The sequence below is a fragment of the Microtus oregoni genome, unplaced genomic scaffold (assembly GCF_018167655.1).
Source record: "Microtus oregoni isolate MIOR12 unplaced genomic scaffold, Mior012 000044F_ref0000062, whole genome shotgun sequence".
In the NCBI taxonomy this organism is placed as follows: Eukaryota; Metazoa; Chordata; class Mammalia; order Rodentia; family Cricetidae; genus Microtus; species Microtus oregoni.
The window spans coordinates 18,842,429-18,870,195 of record NW_024543218.1 but is presented as its reverse complement, the minus strand read 5'-3'; the positions used below and the strand labels follow the sequence as shown (position 1 = coordinate 18,870,195).

General features: G+C 46.1%; 1 protein-coding gene across 1 annotated transcript in view; it reads left to right on the top strand.

Annotated features, from left to right (window-relative positions):
- Window positions 1-27,767, top strand: part of LOC121434611 (coiled-coil domain-containing protein 146-like) — a 138,306-nt gene that overhangs the window by 83,712 nt on the left and 26,827 nt on the right. The window contains exons 5-9 of the mRNA XM_041633524.1: window positions 13,021-13,078; window positions 14,683-14,859; window positions 15,971-16,044; window positions 17,876-18,103; window positions 19,880-20,066. Of these exons, the coding sequence (XP_041489458.1) occupies window positions 13,021-13,078; window positions 14,683-14,859; window positions 15,971-16,044; window positions 17,876-18,103; window positions 19,880-20,066 (724 nt within the window). The remainder of the gene's footprint in view (window positions 1-13,020; window positions 13,079-14,682; window positions 14,860-15,970; window positions 16,045-17,875; window positions 18,104-19,879; window positions 20,067-27,767) is intronic.

Below are 27,767 nucleotides of genomic sequence, written 5' to 3'. Positions count from 1 at the left end.
ATAGAGACCTGGGGTGAGCTAAGTCCGCCGCCGTCTGCCTGAAGCCATGTGACTGTGATCCCTGCTGCCACCTATGGTTATGGGCAGGGAAGCTTTGTTTGTATCCATGATTGCAGACTCATAACTGAAAAGGGAAGAATTGAAGGTGTCTGTGCCAACCTCTCCCTCTTCCCACCCAAAAGGGAAAAAAAAAGCGTCTAGGCATTAAGCTATTGAAGAGAGTCCCTAAAAGTTGTGACGAAAACGCTGAAGTTCAGCACTTCACAGTTGATGGCTTCTGTTGGAGGTGGGCGGGCGACCTCGGTTTCTTTAAGGGCCTGGCTGCAGGGAGCGTGAGTGTGCTCCAGTGAGTTCGTGGGGCGACACAGCTCACACTTGGTGTTTCTTTTCTTTTCTTTTCCCTTTTTATGCCTTGGGGGAGAGCACAAGGCGGGAGGTGAACCCGAGAGGACTGGGAAGTGAGTGTGAGCAAAGTACGTTGGAGGAAATTCCCAAATAATAAAAATATTATGGTGGGAAAAAATAAAAATAAAAGCACCTTATACCATCCAAAACAGCAAAAGCATTTGGTCTTACAGTTAGTCTTAGCTGCGTACTAGACTGACCCAAGGACTCCCTCAAGATCAAACCATCTATGTGTGAACACCCCAAGGCCTGGCCTTCCTCATCACCCACTGCGGCTTTGGAAAGTCTACACAGTGAGAAGGCTGTGGAACCAGGTCAGAAACCTGCCTTCTCATAGCTCCCGTCAGCTCGTGCCTACCCTTCCTCAGCGGGTGATGCCCCTTGTACACGGAGGCTGCTCACTCATTTCCCGACTGCTCAGACCCAGATAATCACACAGAAACTATATTAATTACAACACTGTTTGGCCACCAGCTTAGACTGTTGCAGCTGCATGGCATCTCCTTGTCTCCACCTACTCTCTCTATATCTCTCTTCCAGCCTGGCTATATTCTGCCCTGCCATAGATTGACGCGGCCTCTCTATGAACCAGTGGCAATAGAACACATCACAGCACACAGGGGAACCCACATCAGCCCCTAACTCACTGCCTATGGCAGGGTTTCTGCTAGGAGTATGTTGATGCAGAATGAACATTGGTCCTGCAGAGCTTTGCTGCTGAAGCCTCCTTCAGTGGGAGCCTAGAGAAAGAGCAGACTGAGATTTGGATGTGAGTGTAAAAGACTGAGTTACTACATACCATAAAACATGGCATTCATTACCCTACCAAAAATGTGTTGTCCTACTAACGCCATGCAAAAACGAACATTTAAAAGGAGAAAAACAGACGAAATATAATTTTTTCAACACCGTGACATTATTTATAAATGTGGAAAAAAGGAAATCACCTGAGTTTTTGAAAAATGGTAGTCTTTCGGCAGATTGTGTTCCAGAGGTGCCCGGCACCAAAAGGCTCTGGCGTCCCAGCGACTGTTATAGCCGTGACCGGACCTGGGAAAGAGTTTTTATCTCCAATCCTCCATTTGTTCAACACGTAGAACACCGTCATAGCAAGACCGTGGGGGTAGAAATGTGTGTAAAGATTCCTGCACATGGTGGGCCCAGTGTGTGAAAAATAATAGTCAGAGTTATTTTATTGTGTTATCTACTTCCAATAGATAATCTGGAAAATAATTACTTATTAGTTGTGGGATCTGTTTAGCAACTAGGAAAACACAGTAATTTAGATAAAAATAAACCAAGTCATGCCACAAAGTTATATAATTTTACTAAGGTTGTTTGGAACAATGAAGCAACCATCCATGGTATGAAACATTAAGGTGATCTCTGAGAATAGAAGCCTATATCTTTTAAACAAAATAAAAGTCCATGGTTCTTAATGGGGGAATTCCATATTGTAAGTACAATTAGTTTTAACAGTCCTAGAAAAAAATAACTATGTGTTTGTTCAAAGAAAATGCTATTTTAAATTTATCTAAAAAGACCACAAGCCTTTACCTTATATTACATCATCATTGTTGCCTTTATTAGCAACAGCCCGCAGCGAGTGACCGCCCCCTGGTGGCCGCACGCCCAAGGTGTAGTAGCAACGTAGGGAGAGGAAATTCTAGGAGCCAAGCCATCCATACAGAAAACCGAAAAATTCAGCTTGAATCTGTACTCAGAACAACTGATTTATATTAGGTTCAGTGTGACATGCCTTGCGAAACTATCACTAATCTATATCATTGCAAACGAAATCTCCTAGAAATAAACCCTGAGGCACAGATGTGTGCCTCCTTCATCTACTGGTAGGATCTGCTGGATGCAGCAGGACCAGTGGCCATCACTCTCCATCACCCCCAAACCTCAGCAGATAGTTAAGCCTTCTGTGTTTTAAAGTTCGTGCTGTGCAAAGTTGGAAAATCTTGAGGCAAAGGAACTTGATCATTAAATGCAGAAGAATAAAAGATCTCAAAATATGGTTGTGGAGAGAAGGAAGCGAGCAGGTGGCTGTATCAAACCTGCATTGTCTAAATTAGGCAATTAGTGTTGTCTAATTTAGAGTGCTTGGGCTAACCCTAATTGGAGCAATTTCCAAAACCAAGCTTTCGTACCTTGTCATCTCACCCCGACGCTTACACTGAAATACAGGCACTCCCGTTTTCTGCGTCATTCTTACCGACAGGACAAGAACCTCCTTGTTCCCGTTTGCCACCTGTACTCGCTAATGTCTTTATTGCCTTACTTGTAAATCTCTAGACAGGTCAGTTATGTCCTGTTGGAGTTCAGCGAGGTCCTTGCTGACTCCCGCCTTTTGTCTGTCAGTTTTGAGGAGAGGAGGGTCTGGTCTTCAGCTGTAATTGGGCATTATCTCTTTGAATCCAAAATCTCAAGTTGGAAACTTTTGGGTGTCTTCCCAGCTCTCAGGGAGTTTCTGACTTTGGATAACTGTGGAGGCTGGAGTTTCAGATTAAAGATGCTCACACTTGTACAGTGGCCACTGCTTTTTACTAGCTTTAGTGTGGTCTATCCACCATTTCATTTTATTTTATAGGTCTGTAGAATGGGTTTCTGTGGCCGAAGAGCACTTTCTGGTTAAGTCCTTGCAGAGGACCCAAGCTGAGTTCCCAGTACCCACGTTGGGTGGCTCACAACTGCCTGTGACTTCAGCTCTAGGGCTCTGACACCCTCTCCTTGCTTTCATGGGCACACATGCACACACGTGTGTGCGCACACCCAGACACGTGTACATATACATAATTAAAATGAATATATAAAGTAAGTTTCTTATAGACAACCTATAGCAGGACCTACTTTTTATCCTCTCTTACGGTCTGTGTTTGTCATTAAGGTGACTGTTGATATGGCTGAGCTGACCTTTGTGACAATTAAACTGTTGTCAGATTGACGGTGTTCAGAACTGCCCAGGAGGCACAGCGTGGCCCTGGCCATGCCCGTGTGCATGGTTTGTAAAGGGATTGGATGCTGTTCACTACAGATCCCACATGCTCTTCTCCAATTTTATACAATCTTATTTCCCTCTTACCTTTAATTTTTCTGTAATTTATGTCTGGTAGTTTTGGAGGGCATTCATGTTACCTGGTGGATTCTCCACGCTTCCTGGGTCTATAATTTGGCTTCCGACATTAATATAAAATAGTTCTCAGTCATCATTGCTTGGACCACTTGCTTTTTCCTTTCTTTTCTTTTTGCTATCTCTTCTTTAGTTGCCCCAAGGTCTTTTGATATTCTGCATTTAGGCTTTTTCCATCCTTTTTCTCTGTGCTTTTGACTCTTGGGGGTTTCTATTGAGATACCTTCAAACTCAGGGGTTTCTATTCAGCTATATCCACTCTGCCAGTCTCTCATGACAGGCATTTCTTTTGTTTCTGTCACAGTGTTCTTGGTCCTAGAATTTTCTTTTACTTTTTTCCTAGACTTCCCACTTCTCTGCTTGTGTTATCCATCATGTCTTATATTCTATATTATTTATCAATTAGAATTCCTAATTTATTAATTAAAGTTGTTTTAAACAGCAAGCTTGGTCATTCAAGCATTCTTTGGCCATAGCCAATTCTAGGTGCTTTAAATATGGCTGTGTTTTCTAGCTGACCAGATGCGATATACCGTGGGGACAGAGCTACAATCATAGGACTATAGCAAGGTGATGAACAAGTCTGGGGGAAGGGATGCATTGTGCAGTCCTGTCTCGATTTTTAAGTGAGCTTCACGGGTGCTTTTCCCGTCCACGCCAACTATACGAGATCACTCTGAAGATTAATAGGGAGAAGGTACTGACAAGGGTTCAGCGAAATCCTGTAAGTGTAAACCCATCAAGTGTCTTATGAACCTCCTGACTCAGGCTGCACATTTGTGGCCTGATCCCACTCAGCTTGCCAAACTCTTTGAGAATGAGCTACGGTCCCAACAGGGAAGCTTCAAGCAGCAAAACAAAGGTGCTGGAGATTAAACTAATCTTCAAACTCTACCTGCCAACAGGTTTGCTGGCTCTTCTGATCTGAACTGAAGTGTGTCTATTAAAGTCAAAATACCAACAGTTTTCCTGGGCCTGAGTAATACCAGGAACCCCACCACATAACAATTCAAGGGTTTCACATAGAAAGAACCTGACAAACACCAGCTTGCCTGAGAAGAGACAACAGACATCAGCACCGCATGGTAGAGGTTCTAGAATTATGTGATAGGCCTTCCAGGAGCTTTTACATGCACACACCAGCAAACAGCTCCAAACACTGAGACCAATGGAAAAACAGGAGCCTCAAAAGCCACAACATACGAAGACCATCATTAGATCAGTGTTTCTAGCTAAGTCAGTTCTTCACTAAAAAAGCAATCCCCGAAATATATATCCTTAGATACAGCCAAGTAGAATGTCTCTAAGGTGTTCCATGTGTGGATTCTAGAACAAAGATACAGTAACCACAGATTGAAAGTTAGAAGAGTCACCGACTAAAGGATAAATAGAAAATACTCTGTCTGGAAAACAAAAAAGATAAAAATGAACAAGGTCTTAGAATTCCATGGGACAACAGCAAAACTCTAACGTGGCAAGGAAAACGTCTCTGAAGCAATGGTATCTGAAATCTTCCAGAATTTGGTAAAAGACATAAGACATACTTAATAAACTCAGTGAACCCCAACAGAATAAGCCTGAAAAATTCATTTCAAATCCACCACAGTGAAACTTCTGAAAGTTAGAAGCCAAACGCTGTGGAAGAGACACAGAGCAGAGAGGAATCAAGTTACTCCCACTTGGAACTGAGAAGGGGCAGGAGCTGTGAAGCTTCAGAGGGGGAATAAATGAACTTTAATTGGAAAAGTCTGGCTCTGGCGAACAAGGAATTGAAAAGTGAAAATTTGGCATTTCAAGTAAGTTCCAGGCTGGAGAGACTGAGCTGGAGGTCATTGTTTATCACTGCGAATGTGGAACCAGAAAGCGGAATAAAAAAGTTAGGCTCCCGTGAGGCCATGCAGAGACAGCAAACAAGTCTTACTGTCTGTGGAGTAACATGGAAACGTGTTTCTCCCTCGGCGTGCTGGCACAAAACTATAGAGGCAGGTAGATCTCTGTGTGTTCAAGGCCAGCCTGGCCTGTGTAGCACATTCCAGGACAGCCGGCTTTATAGGGAGATCCTATCTCTAAAATAGGAAACTGCACCCCTGGGCTCCACACTAGGACCCACAGGCCTGGCAGCTTTGCCAGAGGCCAGAGTGGCCCTAGAAACTCTAGGCAACACACTTTCAACTATACCCTTTAAGCTTGTCCAACAATCCCAAACTGCACCCCTACCCCAGGACTCCATATCCTGGTCTACAACTTCAGAAAATGACTTCAGCTTTACCAGAGGCCAGAAGAGCAAAGAGGAAAGAGAAGCCAAAGAACAAAACACCCATCCAGTGAAGACAAAGACAGGATCGACACCTAGACCTATAGCCATCCCACATCCAGGTGCTCGAAAGCCAGTGTAAGAAGACAGTAACAGAAAGGGCAACATGACATCACCAGAGCCCAGAGAGCCTACGATAGCAAGATCTGAACAATCCAGCACAGCTGGGAGCACAAGAAAACAACCTTAAAAAAATGAATTTATGAAGATGATAGAGGTCCTTAAAGAGGGTATGGGGAAAATCCCTTAAAGAAATTAAGAAAAGCACAAAAAATTAGAAGAAATCAACAAATCCCTAAAAAGTCAAGACAAAACAAGCAAACAGATGAAGGAAATGCTTTAAGACCTGAAAATGGAAATTGAAGCAATAAAGAAAACACAAACGGAGGGAATTCTGAAATGGAAAATCTGGGTAAGTGAACAGGAACTACAGATGCAAACATCACCTACAGAATACAAGAGAGGGAAGAAAGAATCTCAAGCTTTGAAGCCACAGTAGAGGGAATAGATTCACCAGTCAAAGAAAATGTTGAATCTAAAAATTCCAGGGAATCTGGAACACTATGAAAAGACCAAACATAAGAATAATAGAAATAGAAGGAGAAGAAACCCTGCTCAAAACCACAAAGAATACTTTAAAAAAAATAGAAGAAAATTTTCCCTAAAAACAATATGGCTAATTGTAGGAGAGACCCAGCCAATCACCTTGCTAGCAGAGGTCGGGGTCCCCCAGGATATTTTTTACTTATAAAGATTGCGGGCGTGCTCCCAACCGCCCCTTCTGCTTTCCTGTTCTCCGCGGGAACCTGTGGTTCTGTAAGTCTATTTCCCCATTAAAGCTGTATATATTATTACAATCTGTCTGCATTCATTTATGCCGATACAGCTAATAAGGGTACAAGAAGCTTACAGAATCCCAAATAGATTGGATCAGAAAAGAAAATCCCCTCACCACATAATAATCAAAACACTAAACCTACAGAACAAAGAATATTAAAAGTGGCAAGAAAAAAAAAGGCCAAGTAACATGTAAAAGTAGACTATTAGAATCACACCTGACATCTCAATGGAGATCCTAAAATCCAGAAGGGCCTGAGCTAATATCTTGCAGACTCCATGAGACCAAGGGTGCCAGCCCAGATTACTATACCCAATAAAACTATCAATAACCATAGATGGAGAAAACAAGATATTTTATGACAAAGTCAAGCTTAATATCTGTCCACAAACCTATAGAAGAAAACTAAAATGAAAACTCCAACCCCAGGAAGTTAACTACACCCACGAAAACATAGATAGTAGTTAATCTCATATCAGCAAAACCCAAAGAAGAGAAACAGAAAAACACACAGAGAGACACACAAGGGAAACACACACACACACACACACACACACAAACACACACTATTACCACTACCTATAAAATAATAGGAATTAACAATCAGTGGCCTCAATATCAATGGACTCAATTCACAGACATGGGGTAATGGAATGTATACAAAATCAGGATCTATCATACAAGAAATACACCTCAACATTAAAGACATTACTTCAGAGTAAAGAGTTGGAAAAAGATCTTCCGATCAAATGGACCTAAGAAGCAGGCTGGTGTAGTTATCCTAATATCTAAGAAAATAGACTTCCAACCAAGACTAATCAAAGGGATATAGAAGGGCATTTCATATTCATCAAAGGAAAAAAAAATCTACCAAGATGATGTCTCGATTCTGTACATCTATGCCCCCAAATGTAAGGGTACCCACATTTGTAAAAGAAATATCACTAAAGCTTAAATCACACATAGAACTGCACACAGTAATAGTGGGAGACTTTATACCCCACTCTCATCAATGGAGAGACCATCCAGACAGAAACTAAACAGAAAAATAATGAAACTGACAGACATTATGGCTCAAATGTACCTAACAGATATTTATGGAACATTTCATCCAAACACAAAGGAATATACCTACTTCTCAGCACCGCATGGAACCTTCTCCAAAATCGACCACATACTTGCTCACAAAGCAAATCTCAACAAATACAAAAAGATTGATTAAAACTGGATTTCAACAACAACAAAGTCTACAAACTCATGGAAACTGAACAACTCTCTACTGAGTCAAAGACTTCCATGAATTAATGGAAATGAACACACAGCTCACCCTAATGGGACACAAGGAAAGCGGTGCTAAGAGGAAAGTTCATAACACTAAATATCTGTATGAGGAATTCGGAGAAACCTCACACGAGTGACTTCACAGCACATCTGAAAGCTCTAAAACAAAAAGAAGCAGACACACTTAAGAGGAGTAGATGGTAGAAAATGCTCAAACTGAGGGCTGAAATCAATAAAATAGAACCAAAGAGTAATACAAAGAGTCAACGAAACAGAGTTGATTCCTTGAGAAAATTGACAAGATAGATAAATTTAAACTAATTACACCTTAAACTAAATGAACTAACCTTTATCCAAACTAACTAAAAGAAAAAGAAAGAATATCCAAATCAATAAAATCAGAAACCAAAAGGGGAGCTTGACAACAGACTCCAAGGAAATCCAGAGAATCATTAGGTTATACTTCAAAACCACAGAATTGGGAAATCTAAAAGAAATGGACACATTTCTTAATAGATACCACTTACCAGAGTTAAATCAAGATGAGATAAACAATTTAAATATGTTAACAACCCCTAAGAAAATAGAAACAGTCCTCAAAAGTCTCCCAACCAAAAAAAGCCCAGGGCCAGACGGTTTTATCACAGAATTCTACCAGACTTTTAAAAAAAGAGTTAATGCCAACACTTCTCAAATTATTCCACAAAATAGACACATAGGGCATATTTCCAAATTCTTTCTATGAGGCCACAATCACCCTGATATCCAAACCACATGAAGACTCAACAAAGAAAGAAAATTACAGACCAATTTCACTCATGAACATTGATGCAACAATATTCAATAAAATACTGGCAAACCGGATCCAAGAACACATCAGAAAAATCATCCACCATGACCAAGTAAGCTTCATCCCCGAGATTCAGGGATAGTTCAACACATAAAAATATGTCAATGTAATCCACCATATAAACTAACTGAAAGAAAAAAAAAACATAAGATCATCTCATTAGATTCTAGAAATGCCTTTGACAAAATCCAATACTCCCTCATGATAAAAAATCTTGGAGAGATCAGGGATACAAAGGACACACTTAAACACCACTAAAAGCAATATACAGCAAGCTGATTGCCAACATCAAAATAAATGGAGAGAAACCCAAAGCAATTCCACTAAAATCAGGAACAAGACAATGTTGTCCACTCCCTCCGTACCTACTCAATGTAGTGCTTGCAGTCCTAGATAGAGCAATAAGACAACTAAAGGAAATCAAGGGGATACAAATTGGAAAGGAAGAAGTCAAAGTATCACTATTTGCAGATTATATGATGGTATACATAAGCAACCCCAAAAACTCTACCAGGGAACTCCTACAGCCAATAAATACCTTTGGACAAGTGGCTGGATACAAAATGAACTAAAAAAAAAACCCAGTAGCACTCTTATATTCAAACAATAAACCAGCTAAGAATCAACACCCTTTACAATAGCCTCAAATAATATAAAACGTCTTGGTATAACTCTAACCAAGCAAGTAAAAGAGAACAATTCTTTAAAAAAAAATGGAGATCTCAGAAGATGGAAAGATCTCCAATGTTTATTTATCAATAGGATTACCATAGTAAAAATGGCCGTCTTACCAAAAGCAATCTACAAATACAATGTAATTCTTATTAAAATCCAATACAATTCTTTACAGACCTTAAAAGAACAACATTCAGCTTCCTATAGAAAAACAAAAGCCCAGGATAGCTAAAACAATCCTGTACAATAAAAGAACTTCTGGAGGAATCACCATTCCTGATGTTAAACTCTACTACTGAGCTACAGTAATAAAAAACCACATGGCACCGGCATAAAACAGACAGGTGGATCAATGGAATCGAATTGAAGACCCAGATGTAAATCCACACACCTATGAACACCTGACTTCTGACAAAGAAGCCAAAATTATACAATGGAAAAAAGAAAGTATCTTCAAGCAATAGCGCTAGTTTAACTGGGTATTGGCATGTAGAAGAATGCAAATAGATCCATATCCATTATCCTGCAAAAAACTCAAGTCTAACTGGATCAAAGACCTCAACATAAATCCAAACACTGAATCTGATAGAAGAGAAAGTGGGAAATAATCTTTAATGCATTGACACGGGAGAAAACTTCCTTAACAGAACACCAATAGCACAGGCACTAAGATCAATAATTATTAACTGGGACCTCATGAAACCGAAAAGTTCCTGTAAGTCAAAGGACAAAATAGCAGCCTATAGAATGGGAAAAGATCTTCACCAACCCACATCCGACAGAGGGCTGATTTCCAAAATATATAAAGAACTCAAGAAACTAGATATCAACTAACAAAATAATCCAATTTAAAAAATGGGGTACAAATCTAAACAGAAAATTCTCAACAGAAGAATCTGAAACCACCAAGAAATACTTAAGGAGATGGCCAACAACATCCTTAGCCATCAAGGAACTACAAATCAAAATGATTCTGAGAGTCCATCTTACACCTGTCAGAATTCTAAGATCAAAACCCAGCTAAGACTCCTAGCAACAACAGATGCGTAGCCTGAAGTGGCCATCTCCTGGGACCAGATTGGTGCTCAGCCCTGTTGTCACCAGAGAGGCTTCGTCTGGAAACAGAGGCAGATCCACAGCCAAACTTTAGGATGAGTTCAGGGAATCCTGCAGAAGGGGGAGAAGGACTGTAGGAGACAGAGGGGTCAAGAACACCAGAAGAAAATTCACAGGAGCAACTAAGCTGGGCTCCTAGGAGCTCACAGAGGCTGAACCGACAACCAGGGAGCCTGCATGGGACTGACCTAGGCACTCTACATATACATGACAGTTGTGTGGCTTGATCCTCTTGTGGGACTCCTAACAGTGGGGACAGGGCTGTCTTCAGCTCTTTTGCTGAGTTTGGGACCCTACTCCTCATATTGGGTCACCTTATCCAGCCTTAATACACGAGGAGGTGCTTAGTCTTTCTGCAACTTGATATGCCATGCTTTCTTGATATCCATGGGAGACCTAACCTTTCTACACAGAAATGAAGGTAGCATGGACGTGGGTGGCAGGGGAGGCACAGAGAGAATGTTGAGTGTAAAATAAATAAATAAACTTATTGAAGGAGAGAGAGGGAGTAAGAAGTGTGTTTCTGGTTGACATAGTTCCACAGAAGTCACACGACCTCCATCCTGTGTGTTCGCCAACTGGCTTCCATTCAGTGCGGCTGTGGTGACAAGTGGCACTTCCTTCTGCTCACTTCCCATTGTCCCCAGTCCAATTGCAAGGGAAGCTATAAAATGCAGTCTTCCCATGCATCCAGGAAGGGGAGAGGCGATGACAGATTCCAGTGTGTTTGTCCCAGTGCCTACAGGCGGGGTCTGAACTCGGCTGAGTCACCGTGACCGTGACTATGAGACCACAGTGTAGACAGGCAGGCCTACTGAACGCTGAGTTCTCAAGGAAGAAAGTCCCATGTAGTGTCTACAATGGCTGTCTGTACGGTCCCTCAGCTTTCTGAGTGACAGTCCTGAAAGGGTGCAATTTATAAGTTTTAAATAAACTTTAAGTTCAGCAGGGGGGTGGTGGATGCCTTTAATCACAGCCTTTCTCCTCCTTTCCCTCCCTCCCTCCTTCCCTCCCTCCTTCCCTCCCTCCTTCCTTCCCTCCCTCCCTCCTTCCTTCCCTCCCTCCTTCCCTCCCTCCTTCCTTCCCTCCCTCCCTCCTTCCCTCCCTCCTTCCTTCCTTCCCTCCTTCCCTCCTTCCCTCCCTCCTTCCTTCCCTCCCTCCTTCCCTCCCTCCTTCCTTCCCTCCCTCCCTCCCTCTCTCCCTTCCTTTCTTCCTGCCTTCCTCCTTTCCTTCCTCCTTTCCTTCCCTCCCTCCTTCCCTCCTTCCCTCCTTCTTTCCTTCCTGAGTGTCCATGTTCCTAGGATCTCTGCTAAGTTCCTTCTATTCCAGTGTTGTATGACTCTTTCTGTGGTGTTCTTCATCAATACCATCCTGAGGAATGAAAATGTCATGTAAAATTCGGGAGTTCTTGGAACGACCCCCTTTTCCCACCTGTGAACATCTGCAAACGCTTCCATTCATGATTCCTGTGGAAAATTTCCAATTCGGGTGTACATAAAGTGAGGCACGGGTCACTCTAAGGGTAGCTTTATTTCTTTATCTCTTTATCCTCGGTTAGTATATAAACTATGTATTTCAAGTCATGAAAATAGGAATTAAATCAACTTGGTTCACCCACTGTATTCCCGCTACTAGTAGAGCGCCAACTGTGTGCCCACAATGGTAGTGCGGTGTGAACAGAGCAGTCTCTGTTAGCGTGGATGAATGCACAACAAAACGCCAGGCAGCGAGCAGCGCTATATGGAAAAAGTAAAGCAGACTGGAGGGAAATGTTGGCACCATTTAAGTAGGATGACCCAGAGACCCTGAGTCTGGAACAGCGAGAAGGCCAAGTGGGCCAGAGTGGAAAGTGGCCCTCAGTGAGACTGGAGAGGCTATGACACAGAGTTTCAGGTTGGTCCAGGTTGATGGGGTGCCGGTGAGCAGCAAAGCAATGGGAGAGTCTTTATGTTGCTAAAAATCTTCGCACTGAAAGTAGAGGGTCGACTATTGGGGCCAGGCTGGAGGCAGACAAGGCAGATTCTTCAGGAAGACCTGGCAGTAATTTAGTACACAGAGAAAAAGACCCTGAGCTTCCCTGGAAGGAGTCTCAGTCCTCAGGGAGGTCTGTGCCCTAGGACAGTTATAATTAACGTGCCCAGAGAGTTGCTATATTAGGTGCGAGCACACAAGGCTGCTGCAATGTTGAACAGGAGGAAGTACCCACGTGGGCCAGTGAGAACCAGAGCCACCATCAAGAGGGGACACTGGGACACGAGTAGCTGAGCCTGGGGACAGGGCTGAGAGAGAGAATAGGAAGGTGTGCAGAGACTGGGAACAGGGCTAATAGAGAATAGGAAGGTGCTGGTGCAGAAGGCCCTTACACTTTTGTGCTTTTTGTCAAATATGATATTTTCTTTTGGCAGCCTAACCGAAGAAAAGAGTCTCATACTAAAGGAATTTGAGAAGATACCTAAGCCAGGCGTAAGTATTAGAATTTATTAAATGCAGCTGGATCCAAACATCCCTTTAAAATAACAACACTCCCTGAAACATTTGAAGCACCAAAAATCCACAGTCCCTCCAGATGCAGAAGGGAAGATCTACACACTCACGAGGCAGGTGGCAAGCCTTCTGTGTTGACGGCTGCTTCAGGCCGTGTCGTCAGAGGGCATTTGCTTTGTCTACAGCAGGGAGGGAGCTTCTGTGGTTGTCACTTAAAAGCAGCTCCCCCGTGTGTGTGAGGCTTGGGCTCGCTGAGCATCTCCGAGTTTGGTCATAAGGAAAATGCAGCACTGTCACACCGTGACCAGGCAGTGGATGGAAGAAGGCATCTAATTCGGAGCTCACAGTTACACCGGGGGAAGCAGTCTGGCCATCATGGTGGGGAGCATGGTGGCGGGCGGGCAGGCGTGTGCTGGAGCAGTAGCTGAGGGCTCACGTGGATTGAGAAACACAAGGCTGAGTGTGTGTGAGGATGGGGGGGGGGGGAGAGAGAGAGAGAGAGAGAGAGATAACAGAATGGTGTGAGCTTTTGAAAGCTCAAAGCCCACCCCAGCGACACACCTCCTACAATAAGACCACACCTCCTAATCCTTCCCAAACCGTTCCACCAACTAGGGATCAGGCATTCAAACACATGAGCCTATGGGGCCATTCTCATTCAAACCCCACAATTGCTTACCTATCACTGCATAGCAAACCATGTCACAAGTTGTACACACATTTACACACACACTCATTCACACACATAGTCATACACACTCACACACATACACTCATTCACACACACAGTCACACAGTCATATACACACATTTACACACACACACTCATTCACACAGTCACACAAGTCATACACACATTTACACACACACACAGTCATATACACACATTTACACACACACATTCATTCACACACAGTCAAACACACTCACACACACACATTCACATACACAGTCACATACACACACGAGAGAGAAAAAGAGGGAAAGAGGGAAAGAGAAGAGAGACAGCATGAATTTTTGCTGACTTACTTTGCTTTCTTCTAGCAGTAGAAGGGACTCTCAAAGAAAACTCAGCACAGGCTAATAAATCTATGTGCTTGGCCATCCTCAGCAGAAAATCTTTCTGCGTACAGTAATAAGGCACAGGAAGCACAGCCTCCCCTAAGCCTGATGGGGGACACTGAGGAAGGAATTGTACAGACGTAATAGTAATAAATGTGCATGCAACTGTGTGGAAATGTGAGCCTCCTCATGTCTGGTCGCTGTGTATAACTCAAGTTAACTACAAGATAATTTGCATCGGATTTCTTCAAACCCCAATGCTACAGGAAAACAGAATGTACATTTTCATAGTGCTTTTTAGTATGAAATAAAAATCAACATAGGAAAGAACACGTTTAAAACATGAACCACTCGGTTAAAAATCACTTCAAAACAGCCCCATGCTTGGTCACTACAGGCGCCAGACATAGTAAGTAACCCCCTGTTGGGGACTCACGCGTCTCCAAGCCTGTACAAACAATATGGTGAGTGGACAAGCATCCCTTGGGCTATCTCACTGGCCATTCTCACGACTTTTAAAGGAAATGGAGAAGAAGATGAGAATACTAAAGGAAAGCACCGAAGAACTGCGCAAGGAAGTAATTCAGAAGAGACTGGAAATCAAAATCCTCCGGGAAGACCTGGCGTCCAAGCAGAAGCAGCTAACGAAGGAGCAGAAGGAGCTGGAGGAGGTGCTGGAGTGTCAGGTTGGCCTGAAGGTACGCTGTGGGCAGTCCGTGGGTATTCAAACATCGTGTGGGCACGTCTGAGACCAGCTTCAACAAAAATACCACTTACCGGGGTAGAGGCATGGGATTAGAAACACCATACCCATGTGAGCACACGTCAGAGACCAGCGTCAGCAAAAATACCACTTACCGGGGTAGGGGCATGGGATTAGAAACACCATGCCCATGTGGGCACACGTCAGAGACCAGCGTCAACAAAAATACCACTTACCCGGGTAGGGGCATGGGATTAGAAACACCATGCCCATGTGGGCACACGTCAGAGACCAGCGTCAGCAAAAATACCACTTACCCGGGTAGGGGCATGGGATTAGAAAAGTGAGCAAAGGGTACGAAGACATGAGTGAAAATAATGAAAGAGAAAGCAAAGGATAGTACCAGGAAGGAGTTCCAGTGAATACTGAAATCCCTCACGTTGAATTTCCATTTGCTTAAAATACCGGTAGGAGTAAGATTAAAAAAATAAAAAAACAAACAAACAAACAAAAAAACAAAACAAAACGGCATTAACACGACACAAGGCACTGAGCAGTTGAAGGTCGCAGACTACAATTCTTAAACATTTTGTTGCTAGGACCAAACAAGTCCTTGAGAGAGCAGAACTCTCTAATCTCAATCTAGGTGGGACCTTAGAGGTGGAAACACAATAACCTTGAAGGGACAGAAGGAAGTTCCTACCCACTGACCTGTACAGCTCTGGTCTCAGCCTGGCCTCAGAGAGAACCCTGGGTCTTGAGCTGAACCACAGAGGCTGTTCTCTCGAGGAGCTTGGGCACTATCTCATTGCATGAGCAATGGTGACAGCCTCCACCATCCTTCTCGCCACCTCTCCCACCACAGGGGAAGGGGACTTTTATCAGGGCACAGCAGGAAAGGGGACTCTTACCTCACTCCATCAACCTCTTTTTGAGATAGCGACAAGTGTAATGACCTTATAAGGGCAGTGTGAATATTGGGAGAAATAAAATACACCTGGTAAATGGTAAGAGTTCTGCCATTTTAAAGAGTTTTAATTTCCCTCTCATTTAATTTGCTCGCCTAATTGACTACATAACTTAACACGATTCTGTTTCTTTCCTAGGAAGACGTGGTCCAACATCAAACCATTCCTGTACAAATTTCAAAGGAGATAGAAAAAATGACCCGCAAAAAAATGTACAGCTTAATACTTTTATTCTGAATCCCTCCCTTCTAAGCAACCCTCTTCCAAATGACGTGTGTGCGTGTTATAATTTTTGGGAATTACAATCTTGGAACTGTCTGACCCTGGTGCCACCTAGGCTCTGTGTATTGGGAATTTTAAAAGGAAGTAATACAGCCAATGATAATCACTATTTCTGCTCCAACTTATAAATCGTATTTCTATGGGGGCTTTAAGTGACTTCTTCAGGGCTGGAGGTTAACTTTGAACTCAGGCTGTCATAGTCCCGAAGGGTGCTCAGGCAGTCAGCACCCAAAAGACGGGGGCTCCTCACCCACTGTGCACCTGCTCACCCTCAGGCACTCAGAGTAGATTCAGATGTGAAGACCATTGAGAAATTCTCGGGATTTCAGTGATCAAAAAGAAAATGAAAGGTTGGTGTGGCAAGCTCTGTTGTCAGCTGCCTGCTCCATTATAATGACACAGACTTATTATTAATTATGGAAGCTTGGCCATAGCTTAGGCTTGTCCCACTAGTTCTTATGACTCAAATTAACCCATTGATATTAACTTAGGTTTGCCTTGGGGCTCTTCACCTTCCTTTCACTCTGCCTGTGCCCCTCCCTTCTTGTCACACTGTGCCTGCCCAGTGCTTGGGTCCTCCTTCTTCTCTCAGCCTAAAGTCCCGCCTATGTCTCCTGCCTAACCATTGGCAGTTCAGCTCTTTATGGAGCCAATAAAATAATATATCTTCACACAGTGTACAAACATGCCACAACATTCAACATAGATTAATATAAACGGGTTGATTTCAGTTATACGAGCTAGTTGAGAGAAGCCTAAGATAAAGATCAAGCTTTCATAATTAAGATAAGTCTCGTGCCATTATTTGGGAGCTGGCTGGTGGGACAGGTTAGTGCATATAAAAGTATTCTAGAGAAATAATAGGATTACTCTAGTAATCAATCCTAAAAGAGTACCGGAAAATGAAGCAGTATGATTCTATAACCCAAGGTTACCAGAAGCAGAGTTAGGATAGTCAGACCGGGTCCAGGATGCAGGTGACAGAGATTGGGGCATGAGGAGAAAATAGAATGAGCAAATGCCTGCCCCTCAGGGGCATTCTGGGAAGTTATCCCCTGTCCTGGTTTCATTTTGTTTATGTGATAAAAGACTCTGACAGAGAACAATTCAGGGAAGAAAGCAGTTTATGTCAGCCTACAACTCCAGGTTATGGTCCCTCAGCATGTGGCAGGAATTTCCAGCAGCGAATCACAGCACATCCAGAGTCAAGAGTAGAGAAAACGTGAAAGCATGTATACCCACTAACTTGTCTGAACTCAGCTCCATTTCTTCCCTCTTACACAGTCTGGGGCCGCCTGCCTAAGGAATGGTGCCACCCACAGTGGACTGTGTCTTCCTGTGCCAATTTACTTAATAAAGACAACCTCCCACAGACATGTCTGTGGGTCAGAAATCCTATATATTAGGTATTTACTTGATGATTAATAACAGCAAAATCACAGTTATGAAGTATGAATGAAATAATTTTATGGTTGGGGTTCACCACACCATGAGGAACTGTAGTAAAGGGTTGCAGAATTAAGAAGGTTGAGAACCATTGCCACAGGTTGGTTCAGTGTAGACAGTTCCTCATCGGGACTCTCTTCCCAAGTGATTCAAGCTGATGAAGAAAGTTAGCACCACACCTCCCAAATCTCTCTCCCATTGACCGTCACATGTTCCTGAGATCAGTGAGTGATGACGAGCGTAGTTTTGCCTGATAATAATGGGCAGAGATAGCATGAACTCTTACTTCTGTCTCTGTGTGTCCATTTCCTACAGAGAAATGGAAAAGAAAAATATTGTCTTGGAATACGAAGTCAAAGAGCTAAATGGATCTTTAAAGAAGCTTGAGAGCAAAGTCAACGCTCTGGTGGAAGAGAAGGATGACGTCATGAAGGAAGTGGAGGGCAAGCGAGCCCTACTGGAAGTGAAAGAACGAGAGTATAACCAACTACTTAAGATGCTGGAGTTAACCAAAGAGAACGAAGCTTCCTCGCTAGCTGAAAGGTTACTTCTGTTTCTGTCATCTTTGTTTTAACCATGTTCTGTCATCTGCATTTTAATCAATTTGGTCTTGAAGGTTCAAAACATTGTCAACTGATTGTATGCAATTCAATAGCAAGTTGTAGAATTTTAAATCAATTTTTCCCATTAAGGCACCATCAAAACATTTTGAAGCACATTTTTCTACACTTAAATCACAATTTTCCTCCGTTCTATGTATAGTATAATTAAGGAAGTCCACGAGATCCTGTAATAAAAGATAACAAGTGCTTATTGGTGAACATCACAACAAGAGAGCCCTGCGGTCCTCTGCTCTGTGGGTGCTGGGAGCTGCAAACTGAACTCTGACCACCAACCAAGCAATAGGGGAAAAAGGACTGAGCATTCTTCCTGTCTGTGCTTATAGTCCCTCAGACCATGCCCTGTGGACTGGTATCCGAGAAGCTATTGGCTGAATGAATTCCCACAACACCTCCCCCTTGTCTAAACAAAAAAGCTCTAAACCTAAAACAAAACTATATGCAATAAGAACAAATATCAAGTATTATCCAGGAAAAAGAAAAGGCAAAAACATACACAAGAATAGGACTACAACCAACTGAACAACATCAAGCAAAAAACACACACTAAATGTCCACTCTAATCTGCAAATAGCAGATTATTTCAATAGCTGTCCTAGCCTGAGGAGACTAAGTCTTATCTTAGCTAAGTCATGAGAGGAAAGTAGCTATGACTATCCGTCTTCAGCCCCATCAAAGACCTATCTCGAGCAGTTTGTAACCCCAAGCTGATCTTGGGTTGGGTGCTATTAGCTGAATGGTATCATAAGAATCAGGTGGAATTGTTGTTGTGGGGCCCCGTCTTCTTCCTGGAGACATCAGAGGTTGCTGCAGGAAAATTTATTGTTCATTGTGAAAAACTTAAACACCATTCATAGCACAACGGAAAGTTTGATCGAAACATTTTAAATCACAATTTTCCTCAATTCCATGGTTCCAAATTTAAGAATAAAATCCACTGTTTGCTGTACGTGTGGGGAACTACATCGCTGGTGTGGGCTATGGAATCCAGAGATTTTCCTGCCAATGAGTGCTGTTCCTGACTTAATCCCAGCCTCTCCTGGCTGAGGGAAATTTCCCGGTGGGATTCCCTACTGGAGCACTTTACTTTTAAGTGTGCACACATGTGTATTCACTAGAGTGTAGGGACCAGAGGGCACAATCTCTGTCGTCCCTCTTGTATTTGAGACAGTCTCTCATCGGGTTGGGACCTTAGACTGCCTGACTGGGCTACACTGGCTGGCTAGTGAGCTCCGGGGAACTGTCTTCACCTCTCCACACTGGGATCACAAATGGGCTCTCCCATTCACAGCTGGTTACATGGATACGGGGCCTCAACCCCTATGTTTGTGAGGCAGGCGCTTTACCAACTGCAGAATCTCCCTAGCCCCCGACTTTCCTAAGTTCAGGGTTTGAACCCAGGGCTTCAGTCCTGGGATGTAATTGCTCTACCACTGAACTTTTCTCTCAGCCTTACTTCGTACATTTAGGGAAAATCTAAGGAAACTTGAGACCTGTGTCTCCCCAGCCTGTCGTTACATTTGGGGAGTTTATAGGATCATATTTCTAAATGAGAGCGATACCCCAAACTGGCTACTGTAGGCATTGTTCAGGATTTGTGGTTGTTATATATGAAAAGGTCTCTGTATCCCCTTGAGTGTGCTGTCTTTGATAAGACAGCGGGGGACATCACTTTCCCCTTTGCCCTTGACCTGGACAGAGGGATCTTGGACCTTAATCTTCGAAACTGCCTCATTGACAAGCAGAGCTACCATGATGAACTTTCTCGCAAGCAAAGGGAGAAAGAGCGAGATTTCCGAAACCTGAAGAAGACGGAGCTACTGCTGAAAGTGTCCTTGGAGGCGCTTACTCAGACTCAAGCCCTGAATCAAAGGCTTCTACTCGAGGTAGGTGTGAGAAACCTCAAAATCTAGGATTGTAAGCCTAGCTCTCTCTTTCAAAGAGCACTAGGATTTTGCTCTCAGTAGAAAGAGAAGGAAAAGGTAGCAGTGGGTGGCAATTTGAGGATGCACTATCCTGTTAGACTGTTGGTGGTCCCTAATGTTTCCCACCTCTTTTTCTAACCCAAGACTGGCCAAATGTTTTGTTTTGATTGGGTAGAAAAGTAACGGAATAGCCAGTTTGGGAAGGGCCTAGACTCTAGGCCTTTCAGTATATACTATACAGCATACAGTATACAGAGGGTGCAGTATACAGTATACAGAGGGTGCAGTATACAGTATACAGTATACAGAGGGTGCAGTATACATCATACAGTATACAGAGGGTGCAGTATACAGCATACAGTATACAGAGGGTGCAGTATACAGTATACAGCATACAGTATACAGTATACAGAGGGTGCAGTATACAGCATACAGTATACAGTATACAGGGGGTGCAGTATACAGCATACAGTATACAGAGGGTGCAGTATACAGTATACAGTATACAGAGGGTGCAGTATACAGTATACAGCATACAGTATACAGAGGGTGCAGTATACAGCATACAGTATACAGAGGGTGCAGTATACAGTATACAGTATACAGAGGGTGCAGTATACAGTATACAGAGGGTGCAGTATACAGCATACAGTATACAGATGGTGCAGTATACAGTATACAGGCGGTGCAGTATACAGTATACAGACGGTGCAGTATACAGTATACAGGTGGTGCAGTATACAGCATACAGTATACAGAGGGTGCAGTAGACAGTAGATAGCATACAGTATACAGACGGTGCCGTATACAGTATACAGCATACAGTATACAGAGGGTGTAGTAGACAGTAAGGCCAAGCTAGTTTTTCTTTCAGGTTGTTTGAAGGAGTAATATGTGCAGGATTTTTTCCTTCCTTTCTTTTTTTTTTATTGAGAATTTTACACACAAATACCATGCAATACGATCATATCCATTCTGTCTCTTTTTTTCTCTTTTGAATTCCCCATTTTCCTGGTTCTTTCTTTCTTTTTTTAAATTTGCCTTTACTGAGCTCTACATTTTTCCTGGTCCCCTCCTTCTTCTCCCCTCCCCTTCTACCCTCTCCCATGGTCCCCATGCTCTCAATTCACTCAGAAGATCTTGTCTTTTCCTACTTTCCATGTAGATTAGATCCATGTGTGTCTCTCTCAGGATCCTCTTTGTTGTCTAGGTTCTCTGGGATTGTGAATTGTAGGCTGGTTTTCTTTGCTTTATGTCTAAAAACCACTTACGAGTGAGCACATATATTTGTCTTTCTGGGTTGGATTTACTCACTCAATATGATGTTTTCCATGTCCATCCATTTGCCTGCAAATTTCAAGGTACCACTGTGTAGTACTCCATTGTGTAAATGTACCACATTTTCCTTATACATTCTTTGGTCAAGGAGCATTTAGGTTGTTTCCAGGTTCTGGCTATGACAAACAATGCTGCTGTGAACATAGTTGAACACATGTCCTTGTGGCACGATTGAGCATCCTTTGGATATATACCCAAAAGTGGTATTGCTGGGTTTTGAGGAAAGTTGTTTCCTAATTTTCTGAATTGCCACACTGATATCCAATGGGGTTGCACCAGCTTGCATTTCCACCAGCAATGCAGAAGTGTTCCCTTTACCCCACAACCTCTCCAGCATAAGTTATCATCAGTGTTTTTGATCTTGGCCATTCTTACAGGTGTAAGATGGAATCTCAGAGTTGTTTTGATTTGCATTTCTCTGATGGCTAAGGATGTTGAGCATTTCCTTAAGTGTCTTTAGGATTTGTCTGTTGAGAGTTACCTGTTTAGGTCTGTGCTCCATTTTTTTTAATTAAATTATGTGATCTTTTGGTGTCCAGTTTCTTGGGTTCTTTGTATATTTTAGAGATCAGATCTCTGTCTGATGTGTGGTCAGTGAAGATCTTTCCAATTCTGTAGGCTGTCATTTTGTCTTGGTGAACATGTCCTTTGCTTTACAGAGCTTTTCAGTTTCAGGAGGTCTCACTTATAAATTGATTCTCTCAGTGTCTGTGCCGCTGGAGTTATATTTAGGAAGTGGTCTCCTGTGTCGATGTGTTCATGTGTACTTCCCACTTTCTCTGCTATAAGGTTCAGTGTGGTTGGTTTTATGTTGAGGTGTTTGATCCATTTGGACTTGAGTTTTGTGTGTGGCAATAGATCTGGGTCTATTTTCATTTTTCTACATGTTGATATCCAGTTGTGCCAGCACCATTTGTTAAATATGCTTTCTTTTTTCCATTTTACATCTTTTGCTTCTTTGTCAAAACTCAGGAAGAAATAAAGGGAAAAATTTAAGACTTCCTAAAATTCAATGAAGCTGACCACACAATACACCCAAATTTATAAGACAAAATGGAAGCAGTATTAAGAGGAAAGTTCATAGCACTAAACACCTACATAAAGAAGCTGGAAAAATCCCACAATAGTGAGTTAACAAAACACAAACAAAGAAAACAATACAAAGAATAAATGAGACTAAGAGTTGGTTCTTCGAAAAAATCAACAAAATAGACAAACCTTTATCCAAACTAACCAAAGAACAAATTAACACAGTAGAAGTGTAATGATAGAAGTGTAGGCGGTCAGAGTGTGCGGGGTGCAGTGGTCAGAGTGTGCGGGATGGGTCAGAGTGTGCGGGGTGCAGTGGTCAGAGCGTGCGGGGTGCAGTGGTCAGAGTGTGTGGGGTGCAGTGCTCAAGGTGTGCGGGATGCAGTGGTCAGAGTGTGCGGGGTGAAGTGGTCAGAGTGTTCGGGGTGCAGTGGTCAGAGTGTGCGGGGTGCAGTGGTCAGAGTGTGTGGTGTGCAGTGGTCAGAGTGTGTAGGGTGCAGTGGTCAGAGTGTGCGGGGTGCAGTGGTCAGAGTGTGTGGGGTGCAGTGGTCAGAGTGTGCAGTGGTCAAAGCGTGTGGGGTGCAGTGGTCAGAGTGTGCGGGATGGGTCAGAGTGTGCGGGCTGCAGTGGTCAGAGTGTGTGGGGTGCAGTGGTCAGAGTGTGTGGTGTGCAGTGTGTGGTGTGCAGTGGTCAGAGTGTGCAGGGTGCAGTGGTCAGAGTGTGCAGGGTGCAGTGGTCAGAGTGTGCGGGGTGCAGTGGTCAGAGTGTGTGGTGTGCAGTGGTCAGAGTGTGCGGGGTGCAGTGGTCAGAGTGTGCGGGATGGGTCAGAGTGTGCGGGGTGCAGTGGTCAGAGTGTGTGGGGTGCAGTGGTCAGAGTGTGCGGGATGGGTCAGATTGTGCGGGGTGCAGTGGTCAGAGTGTGCGGGGTGCAGTGGTCAGATGTACGGGGTGCAGTGGTCAGAGTGTGCGGGGTGCAGTGGTCAGAGTGTGTGGTGTGCAGTGGTCAGAGTGTGCGGGGTGCAGTGGTCAGAGTGTGTGGTGTGCAGTGGTCAGAGTGTGCGGGGTGCAATGGTCAGAGTGTGCGGGGTGCAGTGGTCAGAGTGTGCAGTGGTCAGAGTGTGCGGGGTGCAGTGTGTGGTGTGCAGTGTATGGTGTGCAGTGTGTGGTGTGCAGTGTGTGGGGTGCAGTGTGTGGTGTACAGTGTGCGGGGTGCAGTGGTCAGAGCGTGCAGGATGGGTCAGAGTGTGCAGGGTGCAGTGGTCAGAGTGTGCGGGGTGCAGTGGTCAGAGTGTACGGGGTGCAGTGGTCAGAGTGTGTGGGGTGCAGTGGTCAGAGTGTGTGGTGTGCAGTGGTCAGAGTGTCTGGTGTGCAGTGGTCAGAGTGTGCGGGGTGCAGTGCTCAGAGTGTGCAGTGGTCAGAGTGTGCGGGGTGCAGTGTATGGTGTGCAGTGTGTGGTGTGCAGTGTGTGGTGTGCAGTGTGCGGGGTGCAGTGGTCAGAGCGTGCGGGATGGGTCAGAGTGTGCGGGGTGCAGTGGTCAGAGTGTGCGGGGTGCAGTGGTCAGAGTGTGTGGGGTGCAGTGGTCAGAGTGTGCGGGGTGCAGTGGTCAGAGGGTGCGGGGTGCAGTGTGTAGTGTGCAGTGGTCAGAGTGTGTGGTGTGCAGTGGTCAGAGTGTGCGGGGTGCAGTGGTCAGAGTGTGCGGGGTGCAGTGGTCAGAGTGTGCGGGATGGGTCAGAGTGTGCGGGGTGCAGTGGTCAGAGTGTGCGGGGTGCAGTGGTCAGAGCGTGCAGGATGGGTCAGAGTGTGCAGGGTGCAGTAGTCAGAGTGTGCAGGGTGCAGTAGTCAGAGTGTGTGGTGTGCAGTGGTCAGAGTGTGCGGGGTGCAGTGGTCAGAGTGTGCGGGGTGCAGTGGTCAGAGTGTGCGGGGTGCAGTGGTCAGAGTGTGCGGGGTGCAGTGGTCAGAGTGTGCGGGATGGGTCAGAGTGTGCGGGGTGCAGTGGTCAGAGTGTGCGGGGTGCAGTGGTCAGAGCGTGCGGGATGGGTCAGAGTGTGCGGGGTGCAGTGGTCAGAGTGTGTGGGGTGCAGTGGTCAGAGTGTGTGGTGTGCAGTGGTCAGAGTGTGCGGGGTGCAGTGGTCAGAGTGTGCGGGGTGCAGTGGTCAGAGTGTACGGGGTGCAGTGGTCAGAGTGTGTGGGGTGCAGTGGTCAGAGTGTGCGGGGTGCAGTGGTCAGAGTGTGTGGTGTGCAGTGTATGGTGTGCAGTGTGTGGTGTGCAGTGTGCGGGATGCAGTGGTCAGAGTGTGCGGGGTGCAGTGGTCAGAGTGTGCGGGGTGCAGTGGTCAGAGTGTGTGGTGTGCAGTGGTCAGAGTGTGCGGGGTGCAATGGTCAGAGTGTGTGGGGTGCAGTGGTCAGAGTGTGCAGTGGTCAGAGTGTGCGGGGTGCAGTGTGTGGTGTGCAGAGTATGGTGTGCAGTGTGTGGTGTGCAGTGTGTGGTGTGCAGTGTGTGGTGTGCAGTGTGCGGGGTACAGTGGTCAGAGCGTGCAGGATGGGTCAGAGTGTGCAGGGTGCAGTAGTCAGAGTGTGCAGGGTGCAGTAGTGAGAGTGTGTGGTGTGCAGTGGTCAGAGTGTGCGGGGTGCAGTGGTCAGAGTGTGTGGTGTGCAGTGGTCAGAGTGTGCGGGGTGCAGTGGTCAGAGTGAGCGGGGTGCAGTGGTCAGAGCGTGCGGGATGGGTCAGAGTGTGCGGGGTGCAGTGGTCAGAGTGTGTGGGGTACAGTGGTCAGAGTGTGTGGGGTGCAGTGGTCAGAGTGTGCGGGGTGCAGTGGTAAGAGTGTGCGGGGTGCAGTGGTCAGAGTGTGCGGGGTGCAGTGGTCAGAGTGTGTGGTGTGCAGTGGTCAGAGTGTGCGGGGTGCAGTGGTCAGAGCGTGCGGGATGGGTCAGAGTGTGCGGGGTGCAGTGGTCAGAGTGTGCAAGGTGCAGTGGTCAGAGTGTGCGGGGTGCAGTGGTCAGAGTGTACGGGGTGCAGTGGTCAGAGTGTGTGGGGTGCAGTGGTCAGAGTGTGTGGTGTGCAGTGGTCAGAGTGTCTGGTGTGCAGTGGTCAGAGTGTGCGGGGTGCAGTGCTCAGAGTGTGCAGTGGTCAGAGTGTGCGGGGTGCAGTGTGTGGTGTGCAGTGTATGGTGTGCAGTGTGTGGTGTGCAGTGTGTGGTGTGCAGTGTGCAGGGTGCAGTGGTCAGAGCGTGCGGGATGGGTCAGAGTGTGCGGTGTGCAGTGGTCAGAGTGTGCGGGGTGCAGTGTTCAGAGTGTGCGGGGTGCAGTGACAAGAGTGTGTGGTGTGCAGTGGTCAGAGTGTGCGGGGTGCAGTGGACAGAGTGTGCGGGGTGCAGTGGTCAGAGCGTGCGGGATGGGTCAGAGTGTGCGGGGTGCAGTGGTCAGAGTGTGTGGGGTGCAGTGGTCAGAGTGTGTGGGGTGCAGTGGTCAGAGTATGCGGGGTGCAGTGGTCAGAGGGTGCCCGGTGCAGTGTGTAGTGTGCAGTGGTCAGAGTGTGTGGTGTGCAGTGGTCAGAGTGTGCGGGGTGCAGTGGTCAGAGTGTGCGGGGTGCAGTGGTCAGAGCGTGCGGGATGGGTCAGAGTGTGCGGGGTGCAGTGGTCAGAGTGTGTGGGGTGCAGTGGTCAGAGTGTGTGGTGTGCAGTGGTCAGAGTGTGCGGGGTGCAGTGGTCAGAGTGTGCGGGGTGCAGTGGTCAGAGTGTACGGGGTGCAGTGGGCAGAGTGTGTGGGGTGCAGTGGTCAGAGTGTGCGGGGTGCAGTGGTCAGAGTGTTCGGGGTGCAGTGGTCAGAGTGTGTGGTGTGCAGTGTATCCTGTGCAGTGTGTGGTGTGCAGTGTGCGGGATGCAGTGGTCAGAGTGTGCGGGGTGCAGTGGTCAGAGTGTGCGGGGTGCAGTGGTCAGAGTGTGCGGGGTGCAGTGGTCAGAGTGTGCGGGGTGCAGTGGTCAGAGTGTGCAGGGTGCAGTGGTCAGAGTGTGTGGTGTGCAGTGGTCAGAGTGTGTAGGGTGCAGTGGTCAGAGTGTAAGGGGTGCAGTGGTCAGAGCGTGCGGGATGGGTCAGAGTGTGCGGGGTGCAGTGGTCAGAGTGTGCGGGGTGCAGTGGTCAGAGTGTGCGGGGTGCAGTGTGTGGTGTGCAGTGGTCAGAGTGTGCGGGGTGCAGTGGTCAGAGTGTGTGGGTCAGTGGTCAGAGCGTGCGGGATGGGTCAGAATGTGCGGGGTGCAGTGGTCAGAGTGTGCGGGGTGCAGTGGTCAGAGTGTGTGGTGTGCAGTGGTCAGAGTGTGCGGGGTGCAGTGGTCAGAGTGTGTGGGGTGCAGTGGTCAGAGTGTGCGGGTGCAGTGGTCAGAGTGTGCGGGGTGCAGTGGTCAGAGTGTGCGGGGTGCAGTGGTCAGAGTGTGCGGGGTGTAGTGGACAGAGTGTGCGGGGTGCAGTGGTCAGAGTGTGTGGGGTGCAGTGGTCAGAGCGTGCGAGATGGGTCAGAGTGTGCGGGGTGCAGTGGTCAGAGTGTGCGGGGTACAGTGTGTGGTGTGCAGTGTTCAGAGTGTGCGGGGTGCAGTGGTCAGAGTGTGTGGGGTCAGTGGTCAGAGCGTGCAGGATGGGTCAGAGTGTGCGGGGTGCAGTGGTCAGAGTGTGCCGGGTGCAGTGGTCAGAGTGTGTGGTGTTCAGTGGTCAGAGTGTGCGGGGTGCAGTGGTCAGAGTGTGTGGGGTGCAGTGCTCAGAGTGTGCGGGGTGCAGTGGTCAGAGTGTGCGGGGTGCAGTGGTCAGAGTGTGTGGTGTGCAGTGGTCAGAGTGTGCGGGATGCGTCAGAGTGTGCAGGGTGCAGTGGTCAGAGTGTGCGGGGTGCAGTGGTCAGAGTGTGTGGTGTGCAGTGGTCAGAGTGTGCGGGGTGCAGTAGTCAGAGTGTGCGGGGTGCAGTGTGTGGTGTGCAGTGGTCAAAGTGTGCGGGGTGCAGTGGTCAGAGTGTGCAGGGTGCAGTGTTCAGAGCGTGCGGGATGGGTCAGAGTGTGCGGGGTGCAGTGGTCAGAGTGTGTGGTGTGCAGTGGTCAGAGTGTGTGGTGTGCAGTGGTCAGAGTGTGCGGGGTGCAGTGGTCAGAGTGTGCGGGGTGCAGTGGTCAGAGTGTGGGGGTGCAGTGGTCAGAGTGTGTGGTGTGCAGTGGTCAAAGTGTCTGGTGTGCAGTGGTCAGAGTGTCTGGTGTGCAGTGGTCAGAGTGTGCGGGGTGCAGTGGTAAGAGTGTGCGGGGTGCAGTGGTCAGAGTGTGCGGGGT